Source organism: Ambystoma mexicanum, chromosome 5q, assembly GCF_040938575.1.
Source record: "Ambystoma mexicanum isolate Mex_15411 chromosome 5q, UKY_AmexF1_1, whole genome shotgun sequence".
NCBI lineage: Eukaryota > Metazoa > Chordata > Amphibia > Caudata > Ambystomatidae > Ambystoma > Ambystoma mexicanum.
In genome coordinates, this window is record NC_090933.1 from 1285969580 (window position 1) to 1285984300 (window position 14721).

Here is a 14721-nt window from a genome sequence, read left to right on the forward strand (position 1 = left end):
ACTAATTTACAAGCAAGCTTAAACCTGCTGGGGCATACATCTACCATAATCCCCACATATAGAGTCTTGTGACAGGGGTCCTTTCTAGCCCCTATGTATATAACCTGTACAAGGCAAACATGGGACGAAAGCTTGCAAGCGATGTGTTCATTTTCTCTCAAATAAATGATACCAAATCGTTTTGCATATCTTATGCTGACGATGTAATACTACTGGACCCTACCCAAGTTGGTCTAGAAAGACTATTAACAGCCTTTCACCAGTATACGTTGAATAATGGCTTCTTAATGAACATCGGTACTACTAAAATTATTCCATTTTTGTGGACAAAATTTACTAGGGTAGCAAACAATTAGAGTTCACAAAGGAGTAAAAATATCAGGGATTTACCGTCAAGGTTACCCACATCGTAAAATCTTACTGAACAATATGGAAAAGTGAACAATACTGTTGCGAGCCTATATGAAATATCTTAACAACAAGCATAGCACATGTTCATTCTCTGATGAAGTCCAATGCCCATAGATACGGGGCGGTGCTATCTCCAGACTTCCAGAGCATTCTTGCTGTGTGGTCTCCAAAGGTCACCAAGTTCCCAGGGTAAATTGTAGGCCCTCTAGGCCCCTCACTTCCCCTTCACATGTCAGGCAAGTCCACTTACTCAGTTTGCACACTTGTAGTTACTGTGATTGGGGGTGAAGGGGGCATGGGTACTGTCTGGCCAATAGTCACCATCTTCGTTTTCTTTTGCTTCCTGGGTTCCTTTAGGTTAGAGCTCTTATGACATTCACTCATTATTGCTGATTGCGTCTCCAACCTCCCCTCCTGCTGTATGTTCAAGACCACTCAACATCACTGATTCAGTATGATTTTTATAAAAATAGAGCTCTAAAGAATTTCAAAGATGAGCTTTTGTTTATTTTCTTGGACATTCGATATTTTTTTCTTGTTTTTGTAATGATTAGTAGAAGCCGAGACTTTGTTATTCTTGTGAGAGCCTGTTTGCGTAGGCAAACATATTACAAAAGGCACAGGCAACAAGATAGGCGATACTTCACATGACAGGTGATTTAGTCAAGTGAACTATTGAAGGAGGTGAGTCTGGGGTTAGGCTGGGGCATTGGTTGAGTTGCAGGCAAGACAGCACCTCTCCCCCAGCACCAGTTGTTACCTCGGTAGCAAGCCCAGAGCCTTCCCGCTGCCAACTAAAACCCTCCACCAGGGTCTTACATTATTCTTGGCTATCATTAAAAATAATTGCGTGAGACTTAACTATGCACTTTAGAAGTTTGTACACTTTCCCCAAAGAATGAAGTAGAAAATTAAGAGCTTTTAGACCTTGCAAAGACTGTGCCGGGTGTGATCGAGGTATTTACTGGGAGGAACACGATGACAGGGAAAAATCAAGGAATAAATTGTGTTGGTTGTCCATTTGCGTGATGAAAGGTGCCGGGGTATCAGATAAAGGCTGACGCTGGTTTGACCTTTCACAGTAGGACTCAACTCTGCTTGACCCAGATCACTCTAAACAAGGCTATTAGGATTAGTCGCATGAGGGTTTATCAACTTGGAGTCAGACTCTACCCAGAATAGAGCAAGCAGAGTTGTTGAGGGCAAGTCACTTTCACTAGCACCTCTGTTTTTAAAACAGTCAGTAATTTTTCTTTTCATATTAGTGGATGTTAGCGTCTAGTCACCCTTCACGGGGGAGTTGCGTGCCACAATCGCTCTTTCTGGCGTTACAAAGTTGGATTAGTGGATACCTCTCCCGCCCTATGCTAAGGAGGGTTTCCCTTCCTATGAACTCAAAACTAAGGACCTGCTTGTGTCAGGAAGTCGATAACTAAAACTGTCTTTGTGTCCAAAACGTCCTAACCTGACCCTCACACTAAAAGGTGCAAGGAAATGTCTCTGACTTGATATTAGCAAAAAGTGTTCAAAACCAAAAGTATCAAAAAGGATTCCAACAAAAATGTTCTCCAAGGTAGAGATCCTTGGACCCAGAGGTTGGTCCCCTTCCCCTGGATTCTTGATAGGACGGCACAAAGTGTCTCTTGTAAATAACAGTTCCTTTGTTGGGCTCACAAAGTTCTTGTTTAAACAATACGTTCTGTAGTGTTTCTCGTAACTTAATAGATCACCTGGTGGACTCCCCTGCCAGGAATCTTCATACACTTTTAGCTACCTGTTGTACTCACCTGCCAGGACTTCTCTTTGTAGCTTTCTGAATCACCTGGTATACTGCCCTGCCAGGTATCTTTATCAACTTCAGCTGCCTGGTGTACTTGCCTGCCAGGACTTCCTTTGCGATTTTGTGGGTCACCTGGTATACTATCTTGCCAGGTATCTTTTTTCAACTCCACAGTTCTTTGGCTATACCAAAATAGCACATGTTGTGAGGACTTTGTATCATTTGCGCAGTTCAAACCTCTTCCCCACATTGGCATTTCATTTATCTGTCTTTGATTGAAGTTCGTCTTTATGCTTTACCTTGTCTGCATTCAAATATTCTTCTCATCATTGGGATTTGCCTTTATACCTTGCCTCGTCTGCATTAAAATATTCTTCGTATTGGATAACTCTTCCCTCAAACTGGCATCTCATGCATCTCTCTAATTTATTTGTTGTTGTACTTTCTCTTGATTGCATTTAAATAGGTTTCGGGTATTTTCTACACCAGTAATATCATATTGTTCAAGTACTTGGTGGCACGCTTGTCGGAATCCCCCAGGGCCCCGAGCTGCTTTGGGCAGACTCACCGGTGGTGTCCAGAATCTCCTACTCTGTTCACGCCTTAGCAGTGTGGCGCCTGAAGCTGCTTTTCCAATTCGGAGTGTACACGTTCAGCCCCAGCCTCTTATGCGGCTCTGCAGTCACACGCCAGCTATCACCCTCTGTCTGGACTGGAGAACCCTGCTTCTGCATATGGCTTACCTACCATGAGGTCCTACTTGGCTCCCTGCGCCTTCATGGCTCTCCTTGTTCACACGCAGCTTCTCTCTTCTTGATCCAGTGGCTTTCCAGCGTTCCACAACCGTGAGCCTCAGCATGAGGTTTGAAGTCCTCTACTGCACTCTTCCTTCCGACAGTGCAGTTGCCATTTTTAAATGTCCCACGCACGGAGGAATACAGAAACCAACTAGTCTGCATGTGGTACATCAAGCTCCTGTCATTTTGCACAAACTCCCTCATCCTCCTCCTCAGGGGTGGACTGGGAACCAAAAGAGGCCCTGGAAATAATTTTCAAAGTGGCCCCATTTTACACATTTTCAGCAGGCCCAATGCTTTTCCTATGAGAACATTTGAAAATGCCACACAAAAGGGGCCCAGGGTGCAGAGGCCTACCGGTAAATCTCCAGAGTTCCCCATATGGCAGTCCACCCCTGCTCCTCCTCGTCTCAGTACCTGAGTGGTTATGGGAGTTGGAGTCCATGGATATCATTGGCCTTTTAGCTCTTAGATGGTTTTTCTCAGAGGTTTCACCTGAAGACATATTAGAAACAAAAGGGGTTGTGTATGAGGGGTGAGTGTCTGACTCAAAAGTGTGGGCCTGACCAGAAGAGTGTAAAGAAAAGATGAATTGATTTCCTCTACATTGGGGAATATTTAGTTAACAATAGGCCATTAAGGTTTTGGGGGGGTCATTGGGTTTTCCTCATGAGAAGGGGGGAAATACTGTGCATCATCCAATGAATTCATGACATCTCCCCGGTGGTTATCTACTCCCATGTGATCCTCCCTCACCTAACCGCCACCAGGGTTCTGACCAGGCAGTGGCTGCCTTCCCCGGGCCTCATGGGAGGAGGCTCCGACTGGGGAATCCGTGATGACTCCATTGGATTCATCACAACATCCAGGGAGGTGTGTGCACCAACACTGTAGCAATGCAGGACAATTCCTGCAGACAACTGCACTCACGCCCACTGCCACGCCTTTGATTTATTCTGTAAAGGTGGGGTAGATTACCAACCCTGCTCTGTGGTCACCACTCCAGGGCAAAACCCCACACCACCATTATGGAAATGCAGTGCAGTGACAAACTGGATGAGAGAGCATTGATGATCCAGTTCAGGTGTCCTACTCCTTCTTATGTCTGGTCTGCCAGCTCATATAGCTGCACTCTGCGATAGGAGTATCCGCAGGCGAGTTAATGTGGGGTTAGCGTTGTGTTAACACCACGTGCGAAAAGAGCTGATAAGATTTAAATGATTTAAAGGATTAAATCCTACATCAGCGAGCAGAGAGAAAACATACAATATAGCACTTCCCTCTACCGCTACCTCTGCCCCTGTCTCAGCTCCTTGTCCCTTACGTCACCTGACCCGGTCTCAGGGAGCTGGGCACCGACGGCGCTGGGGGTCACACCATACTCCTGCTGGATTCCCACACGCCCTCGCTGCTTTCACTGACCTGTTACATCACAGCATAATGAACTCTGAACTACAGGCTCCCTCTCCCCTCTGTAGCTACTCATCCAACTCCGGCTCCAATGGTCGACTGACGGCTGCACGGGAGAACAGCAACATCACCACGTCACACGTTGTACTCGCTCTGTCTCACACTCTTCCTGGACTCAAGCCACACCACAAGGTCTGCCGCTGAGTCAGACACTAATCACCATGACATGCGCTCTCCTTTGTCTTCCTCTGTCGCCAACTTTGAGATCAGTACAGTTGAGCTGATCGCAGTGGAAGTGGCAGCATGTACTGTACTGGTAGACCTATTGTCTAGGTGGGTGAATGTAGCGCATACCAACAACACAATAACCTCTCTCTGTCTCTGCTGGACTCTTCCCTGCCTCCTTAAAATCTGCACCTGTCTTACACCTTTCAAGAAAACCTCTTCTGGCCCAAATGCCCCAGTGTATCAGTGTCCATTTTCCCTCCTCCGTTATTCACAGGTCCTTTTGCGGGTGATCTTCAACCGGGTCTCCAAGTAACTTGAGGATAATGGACTTGGAGATCCCATTTTATCTTGCATTGGTAGAAATAATCCACAGAGACTGCACTCATGCATTTTTCAATGTTTTTCTCTGTTGCTCAACACTCCAAACTCTCATCTATACTCATCATTTGGAGCTTTCTGCCACTTTTGACACTGCCAACCACTCTCTCCTCCTCACTCTCCAAGACCTTGGGGTTCGAAAATCTGCTATTGCCTGGAATGCCTCCTACCTGGAAGGTTGAAACTTTAAAATCACCTGGCACTTACAATCCTCTGAAAACAAGCATTTCCTTGTCAGCATCCATCAAGGGTCAGTCCTTGGACCTCTGCTCTTCACCCTCTATTCCTCTGCCTTCAGAAGACTTATCTCATCCTTTGGCTTTCACTATCACCTCTTTGCTTGTGACAATCAAATTCTTTCTCTTTTCTCCCCTTCGCCCAGGGACGTCATTTCAACAAAATGCCACGTGTAGCGAAAATGACATCACCCAATTCTTGACCTCTGATCACAGGAAGCGATGTAACACGACCTTTCACCCGTTGACAAAACAGGAAGTGGCATCACATAGCATTGTTTCTAAGTACACTAGGAAAATAACCAGGTTACTCACCGTAGTGACTACCTTACTCCTAGTCCATAGTCCCCTTTCCTACATACTTATGGGACATTCCTCCGTCCTGTGGGACGGGACCGGAGCACTTTGTAAAAAGCATCACATTTTTCAAAAATGTGTTCTTCCTCTCTTTTTACGCAGGGTACCGCATGCGGCCGTAACCCCGCCCGTCTTAGCTCCGCCCAGCGCATCGCCCATCAGTCTTTTTCTATCGCCAGGTCAGAGACCTTTAAGCAATAATAGAGGAACCTTATTAGAGGGGACGGCGGGCGGCCGTATGGAGGAAAGGGGACTATGGACTAGGAGTAAGGTGGTCACTACGGTGAGTGACCTGGTTATACTCCTACGTCCCGTCCCCTTTCCTCCATAGTTATGGGAGATTTCCAAGCACTCCTCACAGGAACTACGGGTGGACGGAAACCCGTTACTGAAAAAGGTTTTTCAGCACAGCCTGGCCAAATTGAGCATCAGATCTGGAGCTCAAGTCCAAGCAGTAATGTTTACAAAAAGCCAATGGGGAGGCCCAAGTAGCCGCTTTCGCAATGGTCTCCCAGGGGACATACTTTTGAAAGGCAAGAGCAGCTACTTTGCCCCGTACCAGATGTGCATGAATCCCTTTAGGAGGCTGTAGACCCTGAACAGTGTAAGACTCCGTAATACAGGCAGCAATCCATCTGGAGATAGTCGCTTTGAAGGCCTGCTTGTCTTGCAGGTTACCAAAGGTCACCAATAGTTGAGAAGAACTCCTAAGCTCAGATGTTCTGTCCAGCTTAAGAGCTCTTCTAACATCCAGGCAATGCAAAACCCTCTCAGCTTCCAAAGCTGGGTTTGGAAAGAAGACAGGCAGCGAGACTGACTGATTTAGATGGAAATCAGAAACCACCTTTGGTAAGAAAGAAGGATTTGTCCTGAGGACAACATTATCCTTGTGGAAAACCAAGAAATGATGCTCGGAGCTCACTCACACGCCTTGCCGAGATAACAGCGACGAAGAAAGACACCTTCTACGAAAAGTGCTTAAGATCTACCGTAGCCATTGGTTCGAAAGGCTTATGGCACAAGGCCATAAGAACCACGTTCAGATCCCACGTCGGATGCGGTTTGCGAACAGGAGGGTAAAGATGCATTAGACCCGCAAAGTGCTGTTTAACACTGGATTTGACAGTGAGAAAAGAGCATTGGTCCGTGGATAGGTAGGCGGCCACAGCCGAAAGATAAGTCCTGCATGACAGGACATGAATGCCCGACTCTGCTAGATGACTCTGCTAGATGAGAGACGAAGGACAGCACTGTGTCAATTGTAGCCACCCTGGGGTCCAGCTGTTTGGCTAAGCTCCAGTGACAGAACCAAAGCCACTTGCTTCTATACTGAGACCTCATCGAGGGCTTCCTGGCTGCCTGAATAATAAGCATGCTGTCAGCAGACAGGTTGAGATGTTCTAAAGATCTGAACTCAGGGACCATGCCACCAAGCTGAACGATTGTGGGGAGGGGTGCCACAGCTGCCGATCTCTCTGGTGAAGCAGATCAGGAACTAGCGGAAGCCTGATCAGTGCACACACCAACAGATGTTGAAGCTCTGAAAACCAGAACCTGGTCGGCCACCACGGAGCTATGACCAGAAGATAACAGTTCACTGTGTTCTTCAACTTGCAAATCGTCCGATGAATCAGAGGCAGAGGCTGAAAAGCACAGGCCCTCATGCTGTGCCATGGAATCTCGAGAGCATCTCCCAGAGAGGAGGCTCCCAGCCCATTTCTGGAGGCATACAGAGGAAGTTTCTTGTTCGTCGATGTTGCGAAGAGGTCCACTTCCGGAGTGCCCCAACACATGAATATCTGTGAGAGGACCTCCGCTGTCAATTCCCACTTGTAGCTGACCATTGTTTGTCGGCTGAGGGCATCTGCCGTGACGTTCAGCTGGCCCGGGATGTTTACTGCCACCAGCCAGACACCATGCTGAACCGCCCAATCCCAAATCTGAATGGCCAGATCCACAAGAGGAGGAGACTTGGTGCCCCCCTGCTTGTTGATGTAAAACATGGACACCGCATTGTCCGTGCGAACACAAACCACTTTGTTGGCAATTACTGGCCTGAACGCCTTGAGCGCCAGGAAGATCGCCAGAAGCTCCAGATGATTTATATGAAGGAACTTGTCTTGGGGCGACCAGAGGTCGGAGACCTGAAGAAGATCCAACGTCGCATCCCACCCCAGAAGGGAGGAGTCTGTCGTGATCGTCACCATCGGAGCGGGGTCTTGGAAACCCGCACCCACCGACAGGTTGCTGAGAGACGACCACCACACCAGGTCCACTCTCATAAAAGCCGGAATCGATATTATCTTGGAGTCCGGATCCACAGCCTGACGCCAAGAACTCCGAAGAGCCATCTGCGTCCGCCTCATCTTGAGCCGAGAAAGGGGAAGAGCCAATACGCACAAGGCCATGAGGCCCAGAAGCCTCTGGAACCACCAGGCCGACATGCTCTCCAACTGCGCAAACATCTGACACGTGGTCAACAGATCCGCCATTCTGTCCCCGGCCAGGTAAACTCTCCAGTCGATCGTGTTCCAACGAAAACCCAGGAAAGTCAAGTCCTGAGAGACCATCATGGAAGATTTCTGCCAGTTCACCAACAGCCCAAGGTGAAACAGGAGCTGGAGGAGAGACTGAAGATTGCTTGAGGCTTCCAGCGGACAAGGACTGAGCAGCAGCCAATCGTCCAAATACGGATACACATGGATATCCTGTAGCAGAAGAAAAGCTGCGATAACCGACATCATCTTCGTAAAGACATGCGGTGCCGAGCTGAGGCCAAAAGGGAGAACTCCGAACTGGAAGTACTCCTCCCCCACAGAAAACCGTAGGTATCTCCGATGCGGACTCCAGATCAAGATATGCATATACGCATCCTGGAGGTCCACCACGCTGAGCCAATCGCAATTCTGTAAAGAGGACTTTATTTGAAAGGGCGTGATCATCTTGAATTTCTCTTGGGGTAGAGAGAGATTGAACTTTGAAAGGTCTAGGATGGTGCGCAGGCCAGCCTGGTTGGGTTTGGGCACCGTAAACAGCTGAGAATAGAAGCCCTCCCCTTGCTCCCCTAGAGGAACGGGTTCCAGCGCCCTGAGATCCAGTAACTTCTGAATCTCGGCTCTGAGGGAGGGCGCCCCCGACTGCTGGAAAGGAGGATTGATGGGTGGGGTACGGGGAAGGGGTAAGCGGAAGCCCGCCCGAGCGACTAACAAGACCCACCGGTCCTCGGTGAGGGTCTGCCACGCCTCCCAATGAGACGCCATGCGTCCTCCCACCGGGGTCTCGTGCGAGCGCAGAAAACCCTCATTTTGCTGGTTTGTCGATGGCAGCACCACCTGAACCCAAGGCGGAGGCTGAGGAGCGGGAGAAAAACCGACTCTGTTGCTGCGGGATTTCCGATCTAAAAAACCCCTCAAACCAGAGGAAGGCTGAGGGTTTGACAACGATCTCTGTGTCCTGAAAGGAGGTTTTACCAGAACAGACAAGGACTTGGCGGTCTGAGTGCTGTCCTTAGTTTTGGTCAGTTCCAAGTCTGTTGAAGAATGAAAGAGCTCCTTGCCATCGAAAGGCAGGTCCAAAACCTTATCCTGCACCTCCTTGGAGAACTTGGTGGCGTGCAGCCAAGCCTGACGAGAGGTATCCACACCAAGCATAAGGCCCGGGCCGAGGTGTCGACGTGATGTGCCGCAGCTTCCAGCAGATCCTGTGCCAAGACCCTGGCGTCCGACAAACCTGCCTTGAAATCTTCCAGCTTTTCAGTGGGAATAAACTCCTCAAACTCCGACAGACCTTTCCACATTTTCATATTCGCCCCCGCTAACACTAGTTCCGCATTGGCTTGATGCAGCTGCAGGGCTGAGTTAGCAAAAATCTTCCTCCCAAGGTAGTCGAGAAGTTTATCCTCTTTGGCCAGAACCTGTGTAGCCGTCGTAGAAGATGATGACGCAGGTCTGGATTGCAAAGTGGCTGCAGCCACTACCGTGGAGGAGCGGGGCGGACACGACACTAAGGCCACCTCTTCCGAAGAATGGAGTCTATAACGCGTGTCAATCTTCTTATTGACAAACAGTCCGGAGTTTGCTTTCTCCCAAATTTTACAGACCTCGGCCAAAACGTCCTTCTGCAATAACAAGCCAGTACGCTCCGAAGGAGATAAGGTGAACGCCCCCGAAAGCACGCCCTCCTGCGGAGCGGGTGCCTCAGGTGCTGGAACATCCAACAGACACATCATGTCCAGCACCCGGTCATGAAAAGCTCTGACAGAGCGGGGCTGGTCTTCGCTGTCCTGATCGCCCTGTACATCATCCGACAGGTCCGGATTAGGTTGAGTCACATCCGGCACCACAATCGCCTTGTCCACTGGGGACGACGGAGGCAGGGGTGGAATAGTTGGGGGAGGCCCAGCCGGTAAGGGTGGTGCCGGCGGAGGCACAGCAACCGCCGCTGGGACCGTTGGCGCAGGCGGGCATATCTCCCTAAACAAGCCTCGAAAGTACTCCTTCATGGGGTCGGAACGCATCAGTTTTTGAAACTTGCCAAAAAAGGCGTCCTCCACCGATGATTTAGGTGCGACTGGAGGAGGCCTCTCATAAGAGGAGTAATTCCAAGGACGCAATGGAGAGGGTTGACAAGAGGGCCCTTAACCACTGGTGTCCACATAAATCAGGGGTGCCGATGCCGGCGGAAGCAAGGCATTGTGGGGTAGGGGCCTCTGAGCGTTCTAGTCATAAACTGGACGAAAAGGATGTGCACAAGGAAAACGATCTTCACCTGATAATCAACTCCCCACACCTAGGGCCGATGGCGTAGTTGTAAGAAGGTATCCAAAATGGCCGCCGTAGTCTTGGCGGGAACGGCCGCCATTTTGTCCGCACCTGAGGGGAACTGCGACACGTGTTGAAGTGAGACAGGGGTCTCCACAGGTGGGTCAGGGGTCTTCATTTTAGCCTTGATAAAAGGAACCTCGGCCTAACCGTTGCTGTGAGGCCTAGAATGTTTTTGAGACATGCTAACAGCCAAAGAAGCCTTCAAGGGAAGGACCTCGGTATCGCTGGTAACTGAGGTATCATGGTCCAAGACCTTACTCAGTGCCCCCTCAACAGGTCTGCTGTCACTGCTTGAACGGGACCGATGAGGAACACACCACACTGACAAAACCTTAAAAGGCCTCTCAGAACTGTCGGTTACACTAGCCACCAAACGAGGGCCCTCGGACCCGAGCCCGGTCTCTAAAGCCCTACCACGGGCCTCGGACTTTTGTTCAGTACTAACAGCCCCAACAGAGGTCTCAGGGCGTACCCCTGTGTTTTTAAGGGAAGCTCCAACCTGGGAGACCTCGAAGCAAGCTCCGGTACCCTCCACTGCAGCCGAGCTTGGCCCACAAATAGCCCCCACAGGAGGGGCCTCGGATAGCAACCCAGTGTCAATAGGCCCCTTACGGAGACCCTCGGAGAAAACTCTGGTACACTTTTGAGACCCAGAAGGCACCTCAGGGCAAACCCCGGTAACAGAGCTCTTGACGCTCCTCCCGGACCGGGAAGACCCCGGGAAGGAGTCCCCCGGCCGGGGTTCTCTAAAAAGTAAAGAACTCACCGGGCGTTTCTTTTTTTCTTCGATGAACGTAAGAAAATGCAGTGGGGGAGCGCGCTGGAACACCTCCTCCCAACGCCCCAATCGACGTTGAAGCGCCTGGACCGAAAGGGGTCGCAGTAAAAGCACGAGACCCACCGGTGGTCCGGACCCAAACATTCTAAGCAAAGGGAATGGGGGTCCGCCCTAGCAAAGCGTCGCTGACAAGAACAAGTAGGATAATCTACCTGAAACGGCATAGACGGACTCGCGACCGCCAGCCGGAGCAGGAGAGGAGGACCTGGAAGTAAAAAATCTTCTGAAGATGCAAGTGCGTCCAGTCCCGAATGAGCGGAGAAAAGGACTGATGGGCGATGCGCTGTGCAGAGCTAAGAAGGGCGGGGTTACGGCCGCGTGCGGTACCCTGCGTAAAAAGAGAGGAAGGACACATTTTTGAAAAATGTGATGCTTTTTACAAAGTGCTCCGGTCCCGTCCCACAGGACGGAGGAATGTCCCATAAGTATGGAGGAAAGGGGACGGTATGTTGGAGTAATATGGTTACGATATCACTGTAAAGGGATTTACATTTCATACAAGAATGAGTCAGCATATGTATCTTTAATATCGCGTATAGGCTCATATTACCAAATTACTGTGAATGCAAGCAGATGTCCAAGGCCAAACGTTAATGAGTTGTTATTATATAGCACTTACGCTTAAGCGCTTCATATAAAACAAATATACATACAATATCACCCAGCCTGTGTTGGTCCTCATTTATCAACATCAGCAGGATGAAAGGCTGACCTTGCTGGGAGTCGAGCCTGCATCCTGCAGATCACACACACATTGAGCTATCTTACTGGCTATAGCTATCGGAAAACCAGCCACTCCAGAAACAAAGAGCCACATGCTGCTGGCCACAGCCCAGAAGCCTCAATAAAAAAATGTTTAAAAAAAATGTAAAAGATTTTCTTTTAGGGGGACCAGGCGAGACCACAGGGTTAACAAGGGAGAATACAGAGGTCGCAGGTGCGGCCCCTGGCAACCCCTAAATGACGTCCTTGCCTTCACCTTCACCATCTTGGAATGGATTACCAATTGTCTCACTGCAAGTCGCAGGATGGCTTTCTGCAGCCTCATGCTTAACTCTTCAAAAACAGAGCCATCTTTCTTCTGTCTTCCAATTCCATCACCATTCTCCCCTCTTTTATCTTTTTCTGGCCTGAACCTCTTGCTCTCCTCTTTAATAGCGAACTCTGATTGCAACATTTCATTGCTACCACCACTTCTGCTGCCTGTATTAACCTAATGAACATTTGGAACATTCATCCATTTCTTACCACTCTACGAATAACATGAATCTCCACCCTTGTGCTCAGCAAACTTGGCTACTGGTCATGCCTACTCATTGGCCTTCTTCCCTCTCCACAAAGTCCTCAACTTTGCTACCCTCACTCTCTGCCGCCAACCCAGACCCCGCCCACTTCTACCTTCGGACACCATGCCGGTTGTCTCTCCATGCATAACTGTCCCTTTTTAAGTTCATTTTCCTAGCCTACAAAGCTATCAATGGTCTTGTTACGCAGTACCTATCTGATTGTATCAACCTACTCACCAACTCATTGCTCTACTCTATTTGAGCCTTCTGCCATCCCAATTAAAGGCAGCCAGACAGTGGATCTCTTTAAAAATCAGCTTGAACTTCACTTACTTGTCGAAGAGGGCGCTCCCCCTTCCATCTTGCCTACATTCTCTACGCCCCATTTACATGCGACCACTTATTCAAATGCTGCGTAGTAAAGTAATTTTGTACATTTGTACAGTACTCTTTAGTTTGAAGCATTAGCCCCATTAGGTTAATGTTACTTTTGTATGTCACCTGTTTCTTATATTTTTGGTGGTTAGTTTTGCCCCTTTAGCCCTTTGACCTGGGTAGGAGAAGCAGCGGGATAAGGTGGGATGTCTGCAACAGTCATAAGTAAGAGATGTGTACATGTTACCCGGGCCTGTCGCACACATCCCACTATATCCCGTTGCTTCTCTTATCTGGGTTAGTCACAGACGTCCCACTATATCCTGTTGCTTCTCTTACCAGGATTGGTCACAGACGTCCCACTATATCCAGTTGCTTCTCTTACTTGGGTCTGTCACAGACGTCCCACTATATCCCATTGCTTCTCTTACCCAGGTCTGTCACAGATGTCCCACTATATCCCGTTGCGTCTCTTACCCGTTCGGTCACAGACCTCCCATTATATCCCGTTGCTTCTCTTACTTAGGCCTGTCAGAGACGTCCCACTATATCCTGTTGCTTCTCTTACTTGGGTCTGTCACAGATGTCCCACTATATCCCGTTGCTTCTCTTACCCGGGTCTGTCACAGATGGCCCGCTATATCCCGTTGCTTCTCTTACCTGGGTCTGTGGCAGGTGCCCCACTATATCCCGTTGCTTTTACCCAGCTCGATCATGGACATCCCACTGTATTCCGTTGCTTCTCTTACCCGGGTCTGTCACAGACGTCACACTATATCCCGTTGCTTCTCTTACCCGGGTCGGTCACAGACATCCCACTATATCCTGTTGCTTCTCTTACCCGGGTCTGTCACTGAGATCTCTTTGTATTCCGGGTCGTCGAGTGAGCTGTGCTCCCAGGTCACGCGAATCTTATAGTTAGGGTCTGTTAAGGCTTCTTCATTAATCACACACATGCTTCTGATGCTGAATCCTGCTGCTTCCCCCATTTCATGTACCTCAAAGGGGACATCTTTTAAACTCCCAGTGCCAGAGCTCCATTTAAGCTGGATTCCCTTTGGGTAAAATCGAAGCAGTTCCAAACAGCACTGCATGTTGTTTCCATCACAGGGGACACACTTAATATCCGTGGCCTGTGGCTTCCCTGGAAATAAAACAAGGACATTCAGTCAAAGCTACATTAAAGCTCACCTTCCATGTTACATTCTTATGCAGGAGGGTTAACACACCATGTATGCACTTTTACAAAGAAAATAGCACAAAAACTATCAATAATTTGAGGAAGTAGAAACGCAGACAGAACACAGAGATGGGGTGCTCTCTTAAGCCCAGAATGGATACAAACACACTGACCAACTGATATTTGTTGTTGTTGATATTTCAGTCCAAAGTATTGACATTTTACAACTTTTACCTACCTAAAACAGATTTGCCTCCACTGGAGGTCAATGAGAAAAAACAAACCTCCCCCTTTCTGGTGAAGGAGCTCCCTCATAAGCAGGGTGGGAAATGGCTGAAACAAGACTGAGCAGGGCCCCGCTTTCACCGTCCACAGGCTCAGGGGGTGCAGCAGGAAACTCCCAGATCTGTCAGACGAGTTCTCGCAAGCACGAGCAGCCCACGTTTTGATGAGTAGACCGCTTTCAGAAGACTCCCAACAGGAGACTGCATACAGAAACAGCCAAAGCCTCACATACTGTACTGTTAGGGTGAGTAACATAGGCAGTTGGGTACTGTACACCCCCGACCTGCCAAGCTATATACCATTAGCCACTGCCACATCTAGACTGCATTGGGAATAT

General features: G+C 49.0%; 1 protein-coding gene across 1 annotated transcript in view; it reads right to left on the reverse strand.

Annotated features, from left to right (window-relative positions):
* Positions 1 to 14117, reverse strand: part of LOC138498392 (uncharacterized) — an 85574-nt gene extending 71457 nt beyond the window's left edge. The window contains exons 1-2 of the mRNA XM_069622164.1: positions 14111 to 14117; positions 13761 to 14063 (exon numbers count right to left, since the gene is read on the reverse strand). Coding sequence (XP_069478265.1) covers positions 13761 to 14063; positions 14111 to 14117 — 310 coding nt within the window. The remainder of the gene's footprint in view (positions 1 to 13760; positions 14064 to 14110) is intronic.
* Between the last annotated feature and the right edge of the window lie 604 nt (positions 14118 to 14721).